This window comes from Hippopotamus amphibius, chromosome 9 (genome assembly GCF_030028045.1).
Source record: "Hippopotamus amphibius kiboko isolate mHipAmp2 chromosome 9, mHipAmp2.hap2, whole genome shotgun sequence".
Taxonomy (NCBI): Eukaryota; Metazoa; Chordata; class Mammalia; order Artiodactyla; family Hippopotamidae; genus Hippopotamus; species Hippopotamus amphibius.
The window spans coordinates 38,001,313-38,023,448 of record NC_080194.1 but is presented as its reverse complement, the minus strand read 5'-3'; the positions used below and the strand labels follow the sequence as shown (position 1 = coordinate 38,023,448).

At 38.6% G+C, this 22,136-nt stretch overlaps 1 protein-coding gene across 1 annotated transcript; it reads left to right on the top strand.

Moving 5' to 3' along the window:
• Positions 1-18,958: 18,958 nt before the first annotated feature.
• Positions 18,959-19,933, top strand: LOC130859933 (olfactory receptor 52W1). Its single transcript, XM_057747500.1, has one exon. The coding sequence runs from the start codon at positions 18,971-18,973 to the stop codon at positions 19,931-19,933; it is 963 nt and encodes a 320-aa protein (XP_057603483.1). The 5' UTR covers positions 18,959-18,970.
• Positions 19,934-22,136: the final 2,203 nt, after the last annotated feature.

Genomic DNA, 22,136 nt, shown 5'->3' with positions numbered 1-22,136 from the left:
AAGTTTCCTCAAGAGTCCTCCTCACTTTGGGATTGGGAAGTTCACAGCACTAAGCACAGTATTTGGCACATCATAAGTACTTGGGAAATGTTTGAACAAGTGAACCATGGAATTAGTCAACTAATCTTTCACCAATAGCTTTGGCTCTTTCTCCAAGATGGTGATCAGAATCTGAGCCATTTTCATGAATAGCCCTGGCTGATATCCTCTGTCCTGGTATAGTCTGATTCTGATGGCTCTATGAATTACCCTCAAACCTTTTATCAAGAAGTCTCTCTTCCCCCATATTCTCCTGGTGTTTTTCCTTGCCCTTTTCTGCATTCCCATTCCTAACCAGTGCCACCTCCTACTCCTACTGACATCTCCCCCTGTGCCCACACTCCCTACCCTGTGCTCTGTCATGCTGCAATCCCTTTCATCCTTTGTCTCACTGACCCCGTCTTTCTCCCACATACCCATTTCCTCTCTCCCAGCTCATTTTTGCCCTTTACTGATACTCCTAAATACACACACACACACACTTACTTCTGCCAATCCCTCCCCCTACCACTGTCAATGCTCATAAACTCACCTATGACATCATAGTATCAGGTGAGAGATTGAGAAAGTGGCAGAAAACAGCTGAAAACCTTGGTTGTTCTGAGAGAAAAGAAACAAGAATAAAAAAGAAAGCTGGAGGCTGACCATGTTGGCATGAGGGAGTTTCACTATTCCTGCTCTGTACAGAGTGCTTATATTTAGAGACTGAGATACCACATGCTTCCTTCTTCTGGAGGCAGGTGTTAGAGTCACCCTTGAGATCAGTTCTACTTCGGTCAGTGAACCAAAGGAGAAATGAAAACCCTTTCCCTCATGCCAAGAGGGAGCACTAATTCTAGAGATAATTATTAGCTCCAGACAAAATGTACATAAAGTATTTGCAGACACAACATAAGAGCAGTGATAGAAACCCCAGCAATAAAATAATAACAGCTAATGTTTGTTGACTAAATCCCTGTCAAACACAATGTTAGAGTTTAATATAAATTATTACATTTAATTCTCAGAACAACCCACTGAGATAAGGTATAATTATTATATTCATTTGGCAGATGAGAAAATAGAGGCTTGGAGAGACTAAGTAGCTGATAAGGAGAGAAGACAAAGGCCACTCAGGTGAATATTTCAAAGTGTTCAGACTCAATCCAGAAACACTGATTAAAGGAACATAAGAGGGGGAATCTTGAAGCCAACTTGCAGGGTCAATCACCTAAGAAAAAAGGGACAGAATAAATGAAAGTTTGATTAAAATGTTTACATCATCAAAAGCAAACTTTACCTTGTGTGAGCACTTAAAGTACTCTAACATTGTTGGGAGGAGACTAATTCTTCCCAACTCATCTCTCATCTTGTAACTTTTGGAGCAAAGAAGTTGCTAGGAACCTTTCACAGAAAAAAAAAAAAGACATCAATTTAGTAATCCCACACTTAGGTTTTTCCCCAAGAGAAATAAAAATATAAGTCAACATAAGTCCACAAAGCCTTGAATAAAAATGTTCATAGCAGCTTACTCACAGTAGCCAAAAACTGGAAATAACCCAAATGTGGGTCAAAAGAAGACTGGATAAGCAAATAGTGATGTATTCATACAATGGCATACTATTCAGCAACTGAAAGTAAAAAACCACTAAAACAAATGGAAAAAGGTATTCCATGCAAATGGAAATCAAAAGAAAGCTGGAATAGCAATACTCATATCAAACAAAATAGACTTTAAAATAAAGACTGTTACAAGAGACAAAGAAGGACACTACATAATCATCAAGAGATCAATCCAAGAAGAAGACATAGCAATTGTAAATATATATGCACCCAACATAGGAGCACCTCATATATAAGACAAATACTAACAGCCATAAAAGGAGAAATCAACAGTAACACAAAAATAGTGGGGGACTTCAACACCCCACCAGAAATGGACAGGTCATCCAGACAGAATATCAATAAGGAAACAGAGCCCTTAAATGACACATTAGGCCAAATTGACTTAATTGATATTTATAGAGCATTCCATCCAAAAGCAGCAGAGTACACATTCTTCTCAACTGCACATGGAATATTTTCCAGGATTGATCACATGCTGGGCCACAGAGCAAGTCTCAGTAAAGTTACAAAAATTGAAATCATATCAAGTATGTTTTCTGACCACAACACTATGAGATTAGAAATCAACTATGAGAAGAAAACTGTAAAAAACACAAACATATGGAGGGTGAACAATATGCTACTAAACAACCAATGGATCACTGAAGAGATCAAAGAGGAAATTTAAAAATACCAAGAGAAAGGACTTCCCTGGTGGCACAGTAGTTAAGAATCCACCTGCCAATGCAGGGGACACAAGTTCGACCCCTGGCCTAGGAAGATCCCACATGCCACGGAGCAACTAAGCCCACAAGCCACAAATACTGAGCCTGTGCTCTAGAGCCCATGAGCCACAACTACTGAGCCCACGTGCTGCAACTATTGAAGCCCACATGCCTAGAGCCTGAGTTCTGCAACAAGAGAAGCCACTGCAATGAGAAGCCCTCATACCACAACAAAGAGTAGACCCTTCTCATTGCAACTAGAAAAAAGCCCACACACAGCAATAAAGATGCAATACAGCCAATAAATAAATAAATAAATTTAAAAAATTAAAAAATTAAAATACCTAGAGACAAATAAAAATGAAAGCATGATGATCCAAAACCTATGGGATGTGGCAAAAGCAGTTCTAAGAGGGAAGTTTATAGCAACACAATCTTACCTCAGGAAACAAGAAAAATCACTAATAAACAACCTGTTTACACCTAAAGCAACTAGAAAAATAAGAACAAGCAAAACCCAAAGTTAGTAGAAGGAAAGAAATCATACAGATCAAAGCAGAAATAAATAAACTAGAAATGAATAGAACAACAGAAAACATCAATGGAACTAAAAGCTGTTCTTTGAAAAGATAAACAAAATTGATAAACCTCTAGTCAGACTCATTAAGAAAAAAGGGAGAGGGCTCAAATCAATAGGGAAATCAATAGGGTTAGAAATGAAAAAGAAGTTACAACAGACACCACAGAAATAAAGGGATCATGAGAGACTACTACAAGCACTTTATGCCAATAAATGGGCAACCTAGAAGAAATGGACAAATTCTTAGAAAGGTGCACTCTTCCAAGACTGAACCAAGAAGAAACAGAAATTATAAACAGACCAATCAAAAGTGCTGAAATTGAAACTGTGATTTTAAAACTCCCAACAAACAAAATTCCAGGATCAGATGGCTTCACAGGTGAATTCTCTCAAACATTTAGAGAAGAGTTAACACCTATCCTTCTGAAATTATTCCAAAAAAGTTTCAGAGAAATGAATACCCCCAAACACATTCTATGAAGCCACCATCACCCTGATACCAAAACTGGACAAAGATACCACAAAAAAAGAAACTTACAGACCAATATCACTGATGAACATAGACACAAAAATCCTCAACAAAATACTATCAATCTGAATCTAACAATATTAAAAGGATTATACACCATGATCAAGTGGAATTTATGCAAGGATGCAAGGATTTTTCAGTATCCATATATTAATCAGTGCGATACACCACATCAACAAATTGAACAATAAAAACCATGTGATCATCTCAACAGATACAGAAAAAGCATTTGACAAAATTCAATGCCCATTTATGCTAAAAACTCTCAGGAAGCATGCATAGAGGAAACATACCTCAACATAAAAAAGGCCGTATATGACAAACCTACAGCCAACATCATACTCAATGGTGAAAACCTGAAAGCATTTCCTCTAAGATCAGGAACAAGACAAAGATGTCCACTATCACCACTTTTATTTAACATAGTTTTGGAAGTCCTAGCCATGGCAATCAGAGAAGAAAAAGAAATAAAAGGAATACAAATTGGAAACAAAGAAGTAAAACTGTCACTGTTTGTAGATGACATGATACTATGCATAGAAAATCCTAAAGATGCTACTGGAAAACTATTAGAGGTCATCAATGAATTAGTGTGTAAAGTTGCAGGATAAAAAAATTAATGCACAGAAATCTCTTGCATTCCTATATGCTAAAAATGAAAGATCAGAAGGAAAAATCAAAGAAACAATCCCATTTCTAATTGCATCAAAAAGAAAAAAATACCTAGGAACAAACCTACCTAAGGAGACAAAAGGCCTCTCTGAAAACTATAAGACGCTGATGAAAGAAACTGGAGATGACACAAACAGGTAGAAGGATATACCATGTTCTTGGATTTGAAGAATCAATATTGTCAAAATGCCTATACTACCCAAGGCAATCTATAGATTCAATGAAATCTCTATCAAATTACCAATGGCATTTTTCACAGAACTAGAACAAAAAATTATAAAATTTATATGAAGACACAAAAGACCCCAAATACTCAAAGCAATCTTGAGAAAGGAAAACAGAGCTAGAGGAATCAGACCCCCTGACTTCAGACTATACAGTAAAGGTATAGTAATCAAAAGAGTGTGGTAGTGACCCCAAAACAGAAATATACATCAGTGGAACAGGACAGAAAGCCCAGAAATAAACCCATGCACATTATGGTCAATTAATCTATGACAAAGGAGGCAAGACTGTACAATGCAGGGAAGAAAGTCTCTTAAATGGTGCTGGACTGAGCTTATCTCCCTGTGTACCCAGCAGCTTCCCCACTAGCTAGCTATTTTACCTTTGGTAGTGTATATGTGTCAATGCTACTCTCTCACTACATCCCAGTTTCCCCTTCCTCCCCTGTGTCCTCTGGTCTGTTCTCTACATCAGCATCTTTATTTCTGCTCTGCCACTCTGTTCATCAGTACCATTTCTCTAGATTCCATAGAGGAGTGGAATAGGGAGGGTGGGAGGGAGGCTCAAGAGAGAGGAGATACAGGGATATATGTATACATATAGCTGAGTCAATTTGTTGTTCAACAGAAACTAGCACAACATTGTAAAGCAATTATACTCCAATAAAGATGTATTTAAAAATAAATAAATGGTGCTGGGAAAACTGACAGCTGCATGTAAAAAAATGAAATTAGAACATTCTTTAACACTATATACAAAAATAAACTCAAAATGGATTAAAGACCTAAATGTAAGATTGGATACTATAAATCTCTTAGAGGAAAACCTAGGCAGAACGCACTTTGACATAAATTGCAGCAATATCTTCTCTGAGCCGTCTCTAAGAGTAATAAAGATAAAAACAAAAATAAACAAATGGGACCTAATTAAAATCAAAAGCTTTCATATATCAAAAGAAACCATAAACAAAATGAGAAAGACAACCCACAGAATTGGAGAAAATATTTTCAAACAATGCGACCGGCAAGGGTTTGGTCTCCAGAATTTACAAACAGCACATGTGGCTCAATATCAAAAAAACAACAACCCTATCAAAAAATGGGCAGAAGAGCTGAATAGATATTTCTCCAATGAAGACAAACGGATGGCCCAGAGGCACATGAAAAGATGCCTAACATTGCTAATTATTAGAGAAATGCAAATGAAAACTGCAATAACACCTCATACCAGTCAGAATGGCCATCATCAAAAAAATCTACAAACAATAAATGCTGGAGAGAGTGTGGAGAGAAGGGAACCCTCCTACACTGTTGGTGGGAATATAAATTGGCATAGCCACTATGAAGAACAGTGTGGAGACTCCTTAAGAAACTAAAAATAGAGCTACCATATAATCCACCAATCCCACTCTGGGCATATATCCAGAGAAAAACCTGGTTTGAAAGGATTCATGCACCCCAATATTCATTGCAATGCTGTTTACAATAGCCAAGACATGGAAGCGACCTAAATGTCTGTCCTCAGATGAATGGATAAAGAATATGTGTTACATATACACAATAGAATACTACTCAGCCATTAAAAAGAGTGAAACAATGCCAGTTGCAGCAACATGGATGGACCTGGAGCTTATCATATTAAGTAAGTCAGACAGAGAAACACAAATATCACATGATATCATTTATATACAGAATCTTAAAAAAAATGATACAAATGAACTTATTTACAAGACAAAAACAGACTCACGGACTTAGAAAGAAAACTTACAGTTACCTTGGAGGAAGGGTTGGGGGAGACATTCGGAGTTTGGGATTGACATGTACACACTACTATATTTAAAATAGATAACCAACCAGGATCTACTGTTTAGTACAGGGAATGCTGCTCAATATTCAGTAATAACCTAAATGGGAAAAGAGTTTGAAAAATGTGTATGAAATATATATAGATATACATGTATATGTATAACTGAAACACTTTGCTGTGCACCTGAAACTAGCACATTGTTAATCAACTATGCTCCAATATAAAATAAAAATGTTTTAAACTACTAAAACATACAACAACACAGGTTAAACTCAAGATCATTATGTTGCATGAAAGAGACCAGAAAGAAAAGGCTATATACTGCATGATTCCATTTACATAAGGTGCCACACAGATAAAAGCCAGTCTATGGTGATAAAAGTCAGAATAGTGATTACTTCTGGGGTAGGAGGAAGCAGAAGGCACTTCCTCTAATGAAAAAAACATTCTTTTTATTGAGAGGAGCGTGGGTTACATGGGTGTCTACAAATGTCAGAAGGATTTTTTGGAGCATCAAGAAGGAATAAAGAGGAGGAAAAAGATGGCGGCGAAGTAGAGAGACGTGGAGTGCATCCCTCTCCACAGATGCATTGGGAATGCACGGAAGGAAGCAGTCATTCCCACAGAGAACCAGCTGAACACCAGCAGACGGCCTCGGACACCAGAAAGGGCTGCGGGGAGCCTGACATAGCCGACTGAATATTCGTCTACTCCAATACTTGGACATTAGTCTGAGGCTTGGACAGTCTTCTATAAACACCTCTATCACCAGGACAAGCAACCCCAAAAGCTTGGACAACCATGAGGAAACAAAGAAACACCATGCACGCAAAGCAGCAGGAAAAAAACCCACAAGACCAAATAAATGAGGAGGAAATAGGAAAAATGCCTGAAAAAGAATTTAGAGTAATGATAGTAAAAATGATACAAAATCTCCATAACAAAATAGAGAAAGTACAAGAAACAGTTCATAAGAACTCAGAAAAACAAACAGCAATGCATAACAAAATAACTGAAACTAAAAATACTCTAGATGCTATAACCAGCAGAATGACTGAGGCAGAAGAACGAATAAGTGAGTTGGAAGATAGAATGGGAGAAATAAACGCCACAGAGCAGGAAAAAGATAAAAAAATAAAAAGACTAGAAGACAGCCTCAGAGACCTCAGTGATAACCTTAAACGTACCAACATTCGAATTATAGGCATCCCAGAAGAAGAAGAAAACAAGAAAGGGTCTGAGAAAATATTTGAAGAGGTTCTAGTGGAAAACTTCCCCAACATGGGAAAGGAAATAATTCACCAAGTCCAAGAAGCACAGAGAGTCCCATACAGAATAAACCCAAGGAGAAATACACCAAGACACATATTAATCAAACTAACGACAATTAAACACAAAGAAAAAATATTAAAAGCAGCAAGAGAAAAGCAACAAACAACATATAAGGGAAAACCCATCAGGATAACAGCTGATCTTTCTACAGAAACTCTGCAGGCCAGAAGGGAATGGCAGGATATACTGAAAGTCCTGAAAGAGAGAAACCTACAGCCAAGAATACTCTACCCAGCAAGAATCTCATTCAGATTTGAGGGAGAAATCAAAAGCTTTCCAGACAAGCAAAAGTTAAGAGAATTCAGCACCACCAAACCAGCCTTACAACAAGTGCTAAAGGAATTTCCCTAAGTAGGAAACACAAGAAAAGGAAAACACCTACAAATACAAACCCAAAACAATTAAGAAAATGGTAATTGGAACACACATGTCAATAATCACTTTAAATGTAAATGGACTAAATGCTCCAACCAAAAGACACAAACTGGCTGAATGGATACAAAAACAAGACCCTTCTATATGCTGCCTACAAGAAACCCACTTCAGACCAAGGGATACATATAGACTGAAAGTGAAGGGATGGAAAAAGATATTCCATGCAAATGGAAGTCAAAAGAAAGCTGGAGTAGCAATACTCATATCAGACAAATTAGACTTGAAAGTAAAGACTATTAAAAGAGACAAGGAAGGGCACTACATAATGATCAAGGGATCCATCCAAGAAGAACATATCACAATGGTAAATATCTATGCCCCCAATATAGGAGCACCTCAATACATAAGGCAAATACTAACAGCTATAAAAGGGGACATCGACAGTAACACAATTATAGTGGGAGACTTGAACACCCCACTTACATCAATGGACAGATCATCCAAACAGAAAAGAAATAAAGACACACAAGCTTTAAATGACACATTAGACCATCTCGACTTAATTGATATTTATAGGACATTCCATCCAAAAACGACAGACTACACTTTCTTCTCAAGTGCACACGGAACATTTTCCAGGATAGATCACATCTTGGGTCACAAATCAAACCTCAGCAAATTCAAGAAAATTGAAATCATATCAAGCATCTTCTCAGACCACAACGCCATGAGACTAGATATCAATTACAGGAAAAAAACTGCAAAAAATACAAACACATGGAGGCTAAACAATTCACTCTTAAACAACCAAGGAATCACTACAGAAATCAAAGAGGAAATCAAAAAATATCTAGAAACAAATGACAACGAAAACACAACAACCCAAAACCTATGGGACGCAGCAAAAGCAGTTCTGAGAGGGAAGTTTATAGCAATACAGTCCTACCTTAAGAAACAAGAAAATGATCGAATAAACAACCTAACCTTACACCTCAAACAACTAGAGAAAGAAGAACAAAGAAACCCCAAAGTGAGCAGAAGGAAAGAAACCATAAGAAAAATAAATAAAACTAAAAGCTGGTTCTTTGAGAAGATTAACAAAATTGATAAACCATTAGCCAGACTCATCAAGAAAAAAAGGGAGAAGATGCAAATCAACAGAATTAGAAATGAAAAAGGAGAAGTCACAACAGACACCTCAGAAATACAAAACATCATGAGAGACTACTACAAGCAACTATATGCCAATCAATTGGATAACCTGGAAGAAATGGATACATTCTTAGAAAAATACAATCTTCCAAGACTGAACCAGGAAGAAATAGAAACCATGAACAGAGGAATCACAAGTACAGAAATTGAGGCAGTGATTAAAAATCTCCCAACACACAAAAGCCCAGGACCAGATGGATTCACTGGCGAATTCTATCAAACATTTCGAGAAGAGTTAACACCTATCCTTCTCAAACTCTTCCAAAATATTGCAGAAGGCGGAACACTCCCAAACTCATTCTACGAGGCTACCATCACCCTGATACCAAAACCAGGCAAAGATGCCACAAAAAAAGAAAACTACAGACCAATATCACTGATGAATATAGATGCAAAAATCCTCAACAAAATACTAGCTAACAGACTCCAACAGCACATTAAAAAAATCATACACCATGATCAAGTGGGGTTTATCCCTGGGATGCAAGGATTCTTCAATATACGCAAATCAATCAACGTGATACATCATATCAACAAATTGAAGGATAAAAACCATATGATCATTTCAATAGATGCAGAAAAAGCTTTTGACAAAGTTCAACATCCATTTATGATAAAAGCTCTCCAGAAAATGGGCATAGAAGGAAATTACCTCAACATCATAAAAGCCATATATGACAAACCAAAAGCCAACATTGTTCTCAATGGAGAAAAACTGGAAGAATTCCCTCTAAGAACAGGAACAAGACAAGGGTGTCCACTCTCACCACTGTTATTCAACATAGTTTTGGAAGTGTTAGCCACAGCAATCAGAGAAGAAAAAGAAATTAAAGGAATCCAAATTGGAAAAGAAGAAGTAAAATTATCACTCTTTGCAGATGACATGATACTATATATAGAAAACCCTAAAGACTCTACCAGAAAACTGCTAGCACTCATTGATGAGTTTAGTAAAGTAGCAGGATACAAAATTAATGCACAGAAATCTCTTGCATTCCTATACACTAACAACGGAAGAGCAGAAAGAGAAATTAAGGAAACTCTCCCATTCACCATTGCAACCAAAAGAATCAAATACCTAGGAATAAACCTGCCTAAGGAGGCAAAAGATCTGTATGCAGAAAACTTTAAGACATTGATGAAAGAAATCAAAGACGACACAAACAGATGGAGGGACATACCATGTTCCTGGATTGGAAGAATCAACATTGTGAAAATGACCGTACTACCCAAAGCAATTTACAGATTTAATGCAATCCCGATCAAATTACCAATGGCATTTTTCACAGAACTAGAGCAAGAAATCTTACGATTTGTATGGAAACGCAAAAGACCCCGAATAGCCAAAGCAATCTTGAGAAGGAAAAATGGAGTTGGTGGAATCAGGCTTCCTGACTTCAAACTATACTACAAGGCCATAGTGATCAAGACAGTATGGTACTGGCACAAAAATAGAAAGGAAGATCAATGGAATAGAATAGAGAACTCAGAAGTAAGCCCAAACACATATGGGCACCTTATCTTTGACAAAGGAGGCACGAGTATACAATGGAAAAAAGACAGCCTCTTCAATAAGTGGTGCTGGGAAAATTGGACAGCAACATGTAAAAGAATGAAATTAGAACACTTCCTAACACCATACACAAAAATAAACTCCAAATGGATTAAAGACCTACATGTAAGGCCAGACACTATCAAACTCCTAGAGGAAAACATAGGCAGAACACTCTTTGACATACATCAAAGCAACATCCTTTTTGACCCACCTCCTAGAATCATGGAAATAAAATCAAAAATAAATGAATGGGACCTCATGAAACTTAAAAGCTTTTGCACAGCAAAAGAAACCATAAACAAGACTAAAAGGCAACCCTCAGAATGGGAAAAAATAATTGCCTATGAAACAACGGACAAAGGATTAACCTCCAAAATATACAAGCAGCTCAGGCAGCTTCATACCAAAAAAGCAAATAACCCAATCCACAAATGGGCAGAAGACCTAAATAGACATTTCTCCAAAGAAGACATACGGATGGCCAACAAACACATGAAAAGATGCTCAACATCACTAATCATCAGAGAAATGCAAGTCAAAGCCACAATGAGGTATCACCTCACACCAATCAGAATGGCCATCATCACAAAGTCTGGAAACAACAAATGTTGGAGAGGGTGTGGAGAAAAGGGAACTGTCCTGCACTGTTGGTGGGACTGTAAGTTGGTACAGCCACTATGGAAAACAATTTGGAGGTTCCTTAAAAAACGACAAATAGAACTACCATATGATCCAGTCATCCCACTCCTGGGCATATACCCAAAGAAAACCATAATCCCAAAAGAAACTTGTACCATAATGTTTATTTCAGCACTCTTTACAATAGCCAGGACATGGAAGCAACCTAAATGCCCATCAACAAATGAATGGATACAGAAGATGTGGCATATATATACAATGGAATATTACTCAGCTATAAAAAGGGATGAGATGGAGCTATATGTAATGAGGTGGATAGAACTACAATCTGTCATACATAGTGAAGTAAGTCAGAAAGAGAAGGACAAATATTGTATGCTAACTCACATATACGGAATCTAAAAATGGTACTGATGAACTCAGTGACCAGAACAAGGATGCAGATACAGAGAATGGACTGGAGAACTCGAGGTATGGGAGGGGGCGGAGGGTGAAGGGGAAACTGAGAAGAAGCGAGAGAGTAGCACAGACATATATATACTACCAACTGTAAAATAGTCAGTGGGAAGTTGTTGTATAACAAAGGGAGTCCAACTCGAGGATGGAAGATGCCTTAGAGGACTGGGGCAGGGAGGGTGGGGGGGACTCGAGGGGGGGGCGTCAAGGAAGGGAGGGAATATGGGGATATGTGTATAAAAACAGTTGATTGAACCTGGTGTACCCCCAAAAAAATAAAATAAAATAATAAAAAAAGCAAAAAAAAAAAAAAAAAAAGAAGGAATAAAGAGTAATGAAAAGAACAGGAGTATGGGTAAAACTCCCATGAATTTTTTATATCACATGCAATGATTAAAACAAAAGTTATTATACCATCTGACACTCAAGACAATAATATTTTAAAATGGGAAGAGGAAAGGGACCTAAATGCAACTAAAATTTTACCATTGAAAGTAGTAAAGTGCTGTTGCCAGTGGGCTATGAATTGTACATGTGTATTTTAATAGAGCAACCATAAAGAAAACTATACAAAGCCATACATTCAAAAACTCTACAAATAAATCAAGAAGGAATCCTAAAAATGTTCAAGTAACTCACAGAAAGGCAAGAAAACAGAAACAGAGGGACTTCCCTGGTGGTCCAGTGGTTAAGACTTTGCCTTCCAATGCAGGGGGTGCAGGTTTCATCCCTGGTTGGGGAGCTAAGATTCTGCTTGCCTTGGGGCCAAAAAACCAAAACATAAACAGAAGCAATATTGTAACAAATTCAGTAAAGACTTTAAAAATGGTCCACATCAAAAAAAAATCTTAAAAAAAAAAAACAAAAACAGAGGACTGAGACAAAGAAACAAACCAAAAACAAATAATAAAACGTCAGCCCTAACATATTAATAATGACCTGAACTATAAATGGTCTAACCACACAAGTTACAAAACAGAGACTGGCAAAGTTGATTAAAATAAAAACACATCCCAATCATATGCTGTTAAGAAATTCACTTCATATTCAATGACATAGGTTGAAAATAAATGGAAGAGATATATATACATATATTATGCAAACATTCATCAAAAAAAGCAGAAGTGGCTATGTTAACAGCAGATGAAGTAGACTACAAAGCAAAAAAATTACTAGTGACAAAGAGACACATTACATAATAATAAAAGTATCAATTCGCTAGGAAGATATAACGATCCTAAGTATGTATACGCCAAACAACAGAGCCTCAAAACACATTACGCATAAACTAAAAGAACTGAAAAGAAAAACAGACATATCACAATTATAATCTAGGACTTCAACAGCCCGCTCAGTGTTGAAGTTCTTCTATCTCTGCAACTGATAGAAATACTAGACAGAATACAAACAAGGATATAGGAGAACTAACCAACACAATTAACCAACATGATCTGGTTGACACATATAGAAGACCACCCAACAACAAGTGACCACACATTTTTTTTAATGAAACACCCATGGACAATTACCAAGAGAGACGTTATTATGAACCATAAAACAAATCTTAGCAATTTTTTTCCAGTTTCGTTGAGATAAAATTGAAATATATGACTGTATAAGTTTAAGGCATACAGCATGATAATTTGATTTACATATATCATATATTATGAAATGAGTACCAAATAGGTTTGGATAACATCCATATTCTCATACAGATACAATAAAAAGAAAAGAAAGGAAAAAATGTTTCTCCTTGTGATGAGAACTCATAGGATTTACTCTCTTAACAACTTTCCTATATATCATACAGCAATATTAGCTAAGGTCATCATGTTTTACATTACATCCCTAGGACTAATTTATCTTATAACTGAAAGTTTGTACCTTTTGACCACCTTTCTCCCATTTCTCCTCCCCTGACCCTCCACCTGAGGTAACCACAGTCTGATGAGTTTGTTTGTTTTTTTCTTCATTTTTTTTTTTACCTTTTTGTTTCTCTTTTAGATTCCATATATGAGATCATACAGTCTTTGCCCTTCTCTGAGTTATTTCACTTAGCATAATGCCTTCAAAGCCCATCCATGTTGTCACAAATGGCAGGATTTCCTCATATATATACTGCAACTTCTTTATCCATTCATCCATCAACAGGCACCTATTTCCATGTGTTGGCTATTGTAAATAATGCTGCTATGAACATGGGGATGCAGATATCTTTTGGAGTTAGTGATTTCATTTCCTTTGGATATACAGTTGACCCATAAACAATGCAGGTATTAGGGGCCAGATCCCCAAACCCAAACAGTCAAAAATCCATGTAAACTTTACACCTGGCCCTCCATATCCAGGAGCCAACCAACTCTGGATTATGTAGTAGTCTAGCATGTATTTATTGGAAAAAAAAATCCACATATAAGTGGACCCACACAGTTCAAATCCATGTTGTTTAGGGTCAACTGTTTTCTCAGAAGTGGAATTGCTGGATTGTGTGGTGGTTCTATTTTTAATTTTTTGAGGATCTTTCATGCTACTTCCCATAGTGGCTATATCATTTTACTGTCCCACCAATGGTGCACAAGTGTTCTCCTTTTCTCCACACTCATGCTGGCATTTGTTACCTCTTGTCTTTTGATGATGGCCATTCTAACAGGTATGAAGTGATAATTCATTGTGGTTTTAATCTGCATTTCCCTAATTACTAGCGATGCTGAAGATCTTTTCATGTACCTATTGGCCTTTCATACATATTCCTTGAGGAAATGTTTATTCAGGTCCTGTGCCCACTTTTTATATTGGGTTATTTGGTTTTATGCTATTGAGTTGTATGAGTTCTTTATATATTTTGGATATTAACTCCTTATCAGATACATGGATTGCAAAGATTTTTTTTTCCCATTCTGTAGATTTTTTCATTCTGTTGATGGTTTCTTTCACTATGCAGAACTTTTTAGTTTGATGTAGTCTTACTTGTTTATTTTTTTTATTTTGTTGCTTGTGCTTTAGGTGTCATATCCAAAAAAAAAAAAAAATTACCAAGATCTATGCCAAGAAACTTTATTTCTGTTTTTTTCTAGGAGTTCCATAGTTTCAGGTTCATTCACTAAATTCTTTAATCTATTTTGAGTTAATTTTTGTGAGTGGTGTAAGATATAGATTCAGTTTCATTTTTTTACATGTGAATACGCTATTATCCCAGCACTATTTATTGAAAAGACTGTCTTTTCTCTATCAAGTCTTCTTGGCTCCCCTGTCAAATATTAGTTGACTGTATATGCTTGGGTTTATTCTTGGGCTCTCAATTTTCTTCCATTGGTCTATTTGTCTGTTTTGCTACCAGTACCATACTGTTTTGATAACTATAGCTTTAGAGTACAGCTTTATGTTCTTCTTTCTCATGATTTCTTTGGCTATTCACCGTCTTTTGTGGTTCTGTATAAATTTTAGGAGTTTTTTTTCTAATAGTGTGAAAAAATGCTATTGTAATCTTGACAGGGATTACATTTGAATCTATAGATGGCTTTTGGTAGTAGTGACATTTTAACAAAATTAATTCTTCCAATCCATTAACACAAGATACCTTTCCCACTTATCTGTGTCTTGTTCAATTTCTTTCATCAATGTCTTATAGCTTTCAGAATAGAGATCTTCCATCTCCTTAGTTAAAGTTATTCCTAATTATTTTATTGTTTTTGATGCTATTGTAAATGATTTTGGATCATTTCTTTTATTTCTTTTCCAGAAAATTTGTCATTAGTGTATAAAAATGCTACTGATTTTTGCATGTTAATTTTGTACCCTGTAACATTATTGAATTCATTGATTAGATCTAATAGTCTTTTGGTTGAGTCTTCAGGATTTTCTATATATATAATCATGTCACCTAAAAATAGAGACCATTTTACTTCTTCCTTTCCAATTCAGATACCTTTTTATTTCTTTTTCTTGCCTGATTGCTCTAGTTAGGACTTATAGTACTACGTGTTTGTTTTGTTTGTTTTGTTTTGGCCACACAACATGGCATGTGGGATCTTAGTTCCCTAATCAGGGATCAAACCTGCAGCCTTTGCGTTGGAAGCCCAGAGTCTTAACCACTGGACTGCCAGGGAAGTTCTCTAGTGCTATGTTAAATAGGAGTGCTGAGAGTGGGCACTGATCTTAGAGGAAAAGTTTTCAACCTTTCACCACTGAGTATGAAGTTAGATGTGGGCTTGTCATATATGGCCTCTTTTATGTTGAAGTATGTTTCTTCTATGCCTAATTTGTTGAGTTTTATCATGAATGGATGTTGAATTTTGTCATATGCTTTGTTTGCATCTATTGAGATGATCATGTGATTCTTTTTTTTCATTCTATTAACATGATGCATCACATTGATTGATTAATGTATGCCGAACCATCCTTGCAACCCAGGGATAAATCCCACTTGATCATGATTTATGATACTTTTACTGTATTGTTAAATTTGTTGCTAATATTTTGTTGAGGATTTTTGCACTTATGTCCATCAGGAATATTGACCTGGTTTTGATATCAGGGTGATACAATATTTGGGGATAGTTAGAGAATAGTTTGAATTTGGTTTGTTGTATTTTATTGAGCATCTTTGCATCTAAATTTATCAGGGATATTGACCTGTAGTTTTCTTTTCTAGCAATGTCCTTTCTGGTTTTGTTGTCAGGAGAATACTTGTATAATGAGTTTGGGAGTGTTTCCTCCTCTTCAATTTTTTTGAAAGTTTGAGAAGTCTGGGGGTTAATTCTTTAAATGTTTGGTAAAAATTTACCAGTGAAGCCATCTGGTCCTGGACTTTTCTTCATTGGGAGAATTTTGATTACTGATTCAATCTCCTTACTAGCCATTGGTCTATTCATATTTTCTACTTTTTCCTGATTCAGTCTTGAATTGTATGTTGTATGTTTCTAAGAATTTTTCCATTTCTTCTAGGTTGTTTAGTTTGTTGGTGTGCAACTATTCACAGTAGCCTCTTATGATCCTTTGAATTTCTGTGGTATCCATTCTAAGTCTCCTTTTTACTTATAATTTTGTTGATTTGATCATTCTCTTTTTTCCTTGGTTAGTCTAGCCAAGAACTTATTAATTTTGTTCATCTTTTTAAAGAACCAACTCATAGTTTGGTTAATATTTTCTATTGTTTTCCTGCCCTCTATTTCATTTATTTCTGTTCTAATATTTATTATTTTCTTTCTTCTGCTAACTTTGGGCTCAGCTTCTTTTTCTAGTTCCTTAAGGCATAGAGTGAGGTTGTTTATTTGGGAATCTCTCTTGCTTCTTAATGTAGGCATTTATTGTTATAACATTCCCCCTTAGAACTGCTTTTACTCATCCCACAGGTTATATTCTAACCATTTAACATGTGTAAAATGGTACTACCATTTTTGCTAGGTTCCCATCCTTTTTTAAGTGTGTCACTGATGAAATTTTTAATGTTTTGCCTCTACTCCCATTTTTCCCATACGCTCTGTAGTTTTGTTATATTATCTTGCATAATGTGGTGATTTTTAGGATATGTCTCATTATAGCAGAAAGAATTTTATTCCGTGGATGTGTGGATAATGATGAATAACTCTTTTTCATTTCCATGGATACTGAAGGCTTCTGAAACTGTAGGAGCCCTTGTTAACTCAGCAAATGCTGTTTGGGTGGTTATTTGAGCCAGCAATTTTGTCCCACAATTAAGAGCAATAAATATTTATTTATAGACAACTAACTAGCAGGCATTGTGATAAGCAGTGGTAATATTGAGGCTGATAAGAAGCACTGCCTGTAACTCTTTCAATCTAGTAGGGGAGAGAGAGACAAGTAATTACAATAGAGGGAAACTGATGCTATTAAAGAATAAAGAAAGCAAGGTCTTCTCTCCAGATTTCAGGAAGTCAGCAAAGACCTCCCAGAGGAAGCATTCCTCTAACCCAGATCTTTCCACTGCCAAAAGTCAGTCTCTTTCCTTGTTGCCCCCATCTTTGCCTCCTTACTCTACTTCCTGAGTTACCCAAGCTCTCAGAAGCAGAACAGAGAAGAGTTAATGTGGCCCAGGTGGGAGGGGTAAGGGCCCTGAGGGAAGCAGGTAGAACTACCACAGAAAGAAAGAGCCCCACAGGCATTGGTCATGGTGAAGAGAAGCTGCAAACACCCTGTGCTTAGGCTCTTTCCCCAGTAAAGCCTTCTGCTAGTACTTTCTTCCTCCTTCATTTATCCATCCAACATTTATTAAGTTTTTGCCATGGGCTAGATTCTGGGAGGAATCGGTTCTACTCATCCTGCCTCCTCCAACACCAGAGATGCTTCTTCCTCATCTGGCTGCTGCTCTGGGTTGAGTGCCACTTCCTCCCCTTCTGCCACTTTCACTGCCTCTGGCACCCCAAGAATGAGACTGAAGGGCAACCTGCTTCTGGATCATGAAGAAGGAAAGGAGACAGAGAAGTTCCCTTTTTTTGCTGCCATCTCTTTCTCTGTTGCTTCTCAGGCCCAGCGTCAATTCTTCAGCCATTGTTCAAGTTCACTACTTCAGCATCAAGTTAAGAATAACGTAAGCACCCCACACCCCAAAAACCCACCAGGTTCTCTCCTGTCACATCAGCCTTCACTCCAGGTCCCATCTGCCTCCTCCTCCTGTTTCTCCCTTTCTCTCTACTCTCCTGCTTTCTTCTTGGAGGGTTGGTGCCCATAATGTTAAAGCTGGGCAACACTTAAGATCACTGTGCTCACCCCCACTGTAGAGCTGAGGAAGCTGAGGCCCAGGAGTTCTGCATAAGGATACACAGTCAGGAAAAAATCCAGCCTGAGGCCTGATCCCTACCCAGCACTGGTTTTCTCCCCATCTACAGAGACTGAGACTGACACTACTTGGACCCTGAAGAAGAAAAACATTTATCTCAGCTCCACTCTCAGCTGAGCTCCAACTGGAGGGCTCCAGTTATACTAGCCACTGCAGCAGTGACACCCCACTTCACTGCCACTGTCCCTGATTGCGCCCCCCCCCCCCGCAACACTCATGGACTTTCAGGCACAAGGATTCTCCCATCCTAGCTAGGGTTGTGACTTTGATTATCCATCCAAAACCCCAATCAAAGGTTATAACATTGCAATCCTCCCAGCCCTGCAACACTCCTACACAAACCTGGGTGGATCTGTGCCACTGTGCCACCCCCAAAATCTCTCCCTTTGTCCTTCCCCTATCAGGAGTCATGTACCCATGAGCCCTAAAGCTTTGACCCAACAGAATGGCAGAAGCTCCACAGTCCAACTCCACCTTCTCACGCCCAACCTTCTTCATACTGACTGGCATTCCAGGGTTAGGGGGTGCCCAGGCCTGGCTGACACTGGTCTTTGGGCCCATGTATCTGGTTTCCCTGCTGGGCAATGGAGCACTGCTGGCAGTGGTGCAGATAGACTCCACCCTGCACCAGCCCATGTTTCTGCTCCTGGCCACCCTGGCAGCCACAGACCTGGGCTTAGCCACATCCATAGCTCCAGGACTATTGGCTGTGCTATGGCTTGGGCCTCGGCCTGTGCCATATGCTGCCTGCCTGGTCCAGATGTTCTTTGTTCATGCACTGACAGCCGTGGAATCTGGTGTACTGTTGGCCATGGCCTGTGATCGTGCTGTGGCAGTAGGGCGTCCACTGCACTACCCGCTCCTAGTCACCAAAGCCCGTGTAGGCTATGCAGCTCTGGCACTGGCACTGAAAGCTGTGGCTATTGTTGTGCCTTTCCCTGTGTTAGTTGCACATTTTGGGCATTTTCGAGCCAAGACCATAGACCACGCCTACTGTGCACACATGGCGGTGGTAGAGCTGATGGTGGGTAACACATGGGCCAACAACTTGTATGGGCTGGTGCTTTCATTGGCCGTGTCAGGTATAGATATTCTAGGCATCACGGGCTCTTATGGGCTCATTGCCCACGCTGTGTGGCGGCTGCCTACCTGGGAAGCCCGTGCCAAGGCCTTTGGTACATGTAGTTCCCACATCTGTGTCATTCTGGCCTTCTATGTGCCTGGTCTCTTCTCCTACCTCACACACCGCTTTGGTAGTCACACTGTCCCAAAGCCCGTGCACATCCTTCTTTCTAACATCTATTTGCTGCTGCCACCTGCCCTCAATCCTCTCATCTATGGGGCCCGCACTAAGCAGATTAGGGACCGGCTCCTAGAAACCTTCACATTCAGAAAAAGCCAGTTCTAATGAGCAGTGAAAACAATGGAGCCTGGGGTTGGAAGTGGGGGGACATCCAGAGGAGTCTGGGGTCTGGAGGTATGGATTATGTCATCTTTGTCCCATGGTCTGCATATGACTATGATAATCACTCAACAGATATTTGCTGTGAAGGGTCTGCTATGTGTACCACTGGCATCTGCAGACTGGCCTAGCCATGCGTCCTGCTTGGGAGGAGGCAAGAGACAGGCTACCACATATTACCATGCAGAAAAAATAAGAAAAGGGACTGGGGAATTATCATGGGACCATAGTACATGCGATTTAACTTAAGGACTACCCTCCTCCTGCTCCCCCTACTCTGCCCCACCGTTTTAACCTAAGTCTGCCCATGTTCCCACACAAAATCTCCTCTACAGATCCTGGACCCGGGAGTCTGGGAAGAGTGACACTGACTCTGGAGGCAAATGCTTGGGTACCTGTCTGGGATCATAGCCCTCTATGCCCAGAGCCAGATTCTGTTTACAGTCTGTCCTTAGGGAAGGAGTTAAACAGGCTTATTCCTCACCTTCTGAGACTCTGGATAACGTGCCCTGGAAAGTCCCAAATTTGTCTAAGACCCTGATCCTTAAGACATTCTTAGTTTAGAGAATTTTCTTGGTCTCGTGTGTAATCATTATTCCCCCTACCCTCACTGCCCTGCCAGTCTCAGGAATTAATGGCTACAACTTCTTTCCCTGGGTATGCAACTTCAGGGGCCAGGGGCCCAACTAAAAAAAATTTTCATATCCCAGAAAATCATTAAGTATTCAATATTTCACCTGTTTGCCTGAGGTCGAGTCATTATGGTCTCTTACCAATATGCCCTTTTATGCATCCCCAGCCAAGAATGTAGAATTCTCAAATAAAATCCTCATCAAATAAAACCCCCATTTGTTCTGGCCAACATCACGAGAAGCACATTATGTTGGTGCAATATGATAAAATAGGAATATTCCACACTGCTGTGGCTTCCAGAGAACAGAGATTAAACAGGAAGGGTCATGTGTTGCCCAACATGGGATTGACTTTCTGCTAAAAATCTCCACACTGCAAGGACACTGCACACATAAAAAAATCTTTCATACCAGCATAAAATCCAGAATGAGAATATTCTCACTCTAACAAAAGGCAGGGAGTAACTGTTGAGGTCAGAGAAAGCTACAGGCTGCAGAGGCAGACCCAAGCTCTCTGGGAAAACGATCATAACCGTGGGTATTAGAGTTAGCCATGAAGGGGATGGAAAAAGATATTCCATGCAAGTGGAAATCAAAAGAAAGCTGGAGTAGCGATACTCATATCAGATAAAATAGAGCCATGAAGACCTGAAGCCTGGTGCAATCTGGACCACTCAGCACAGACAACTGGACCAAGCACCATGGGATACCACACAGGAGGCTGCAGATCTGAAAAAGCAAGTGATGCCATCTCCAGAGCCACATGTGGTCTCACCAGGTCCTCATTAACAAGGAACTAAAGAGAGAGCCCAGAAGTTCAGCGTGATTTTCAGAGGTGTTGTCACTCTGAAGCCAAATGGACAAGGAGAAAATCTACAGTTTTCCTCAACCCAAGTGTGGCCTCAGGCATTCTCAAGGCTAATCTTTTTCACAAAGTTCCGAGTTAAAATGCCTTCCAGGAAATGATTTTACAGATAATTGTGACAAAATTCTAATCTTAATGGGTCATGAATATTTAAGACGTACATATCCTTCTCTTGGTGATTCCTCCTCAATAAATCTATCCTGACAAAATAATTAGAGACGTGAACAAAGATGTATGCAGTAAGATATTTATTACAACATTATTATAAAGAAATATAAAGAAATGTGTGACAGTCATGTGTCGCACATACACACACACCATTTTTTGTCTTTCCCCTCTGGTACATGAAAAAGGCAATCATATGCAGCCAATGTTCACAAGTAATGAATTCCATCCCCCTCCCACCACAGGAAGCCTCTCTTCTAAGGCACCTTCACTCCATGGTTGTGCACATCTCCCAAGGCAGCTGAGTCCAAAGTGGTACATTGTTCACTGTAAGCCAAAGTCCACCCCCTTAGACATTTGTATTTTGTTTTGGATTGAGACTACATACATACCTACCATGTGGTGTGTTTACAAGGCTTTTCCGGCACTTTAACTCCTCACAACAACCTGAGAACAATTATAAGCCCATAATCCCTTATCTATAATT

Coding starts and splice junctions, on each gene's coding strand:
- LOC130859933 (XM_057747500.1), top strand. CDS start 18,971: ATGGCAGAAGCTCCACAGTCCAACTCCACCTTCTCACGCCCAACCTTC.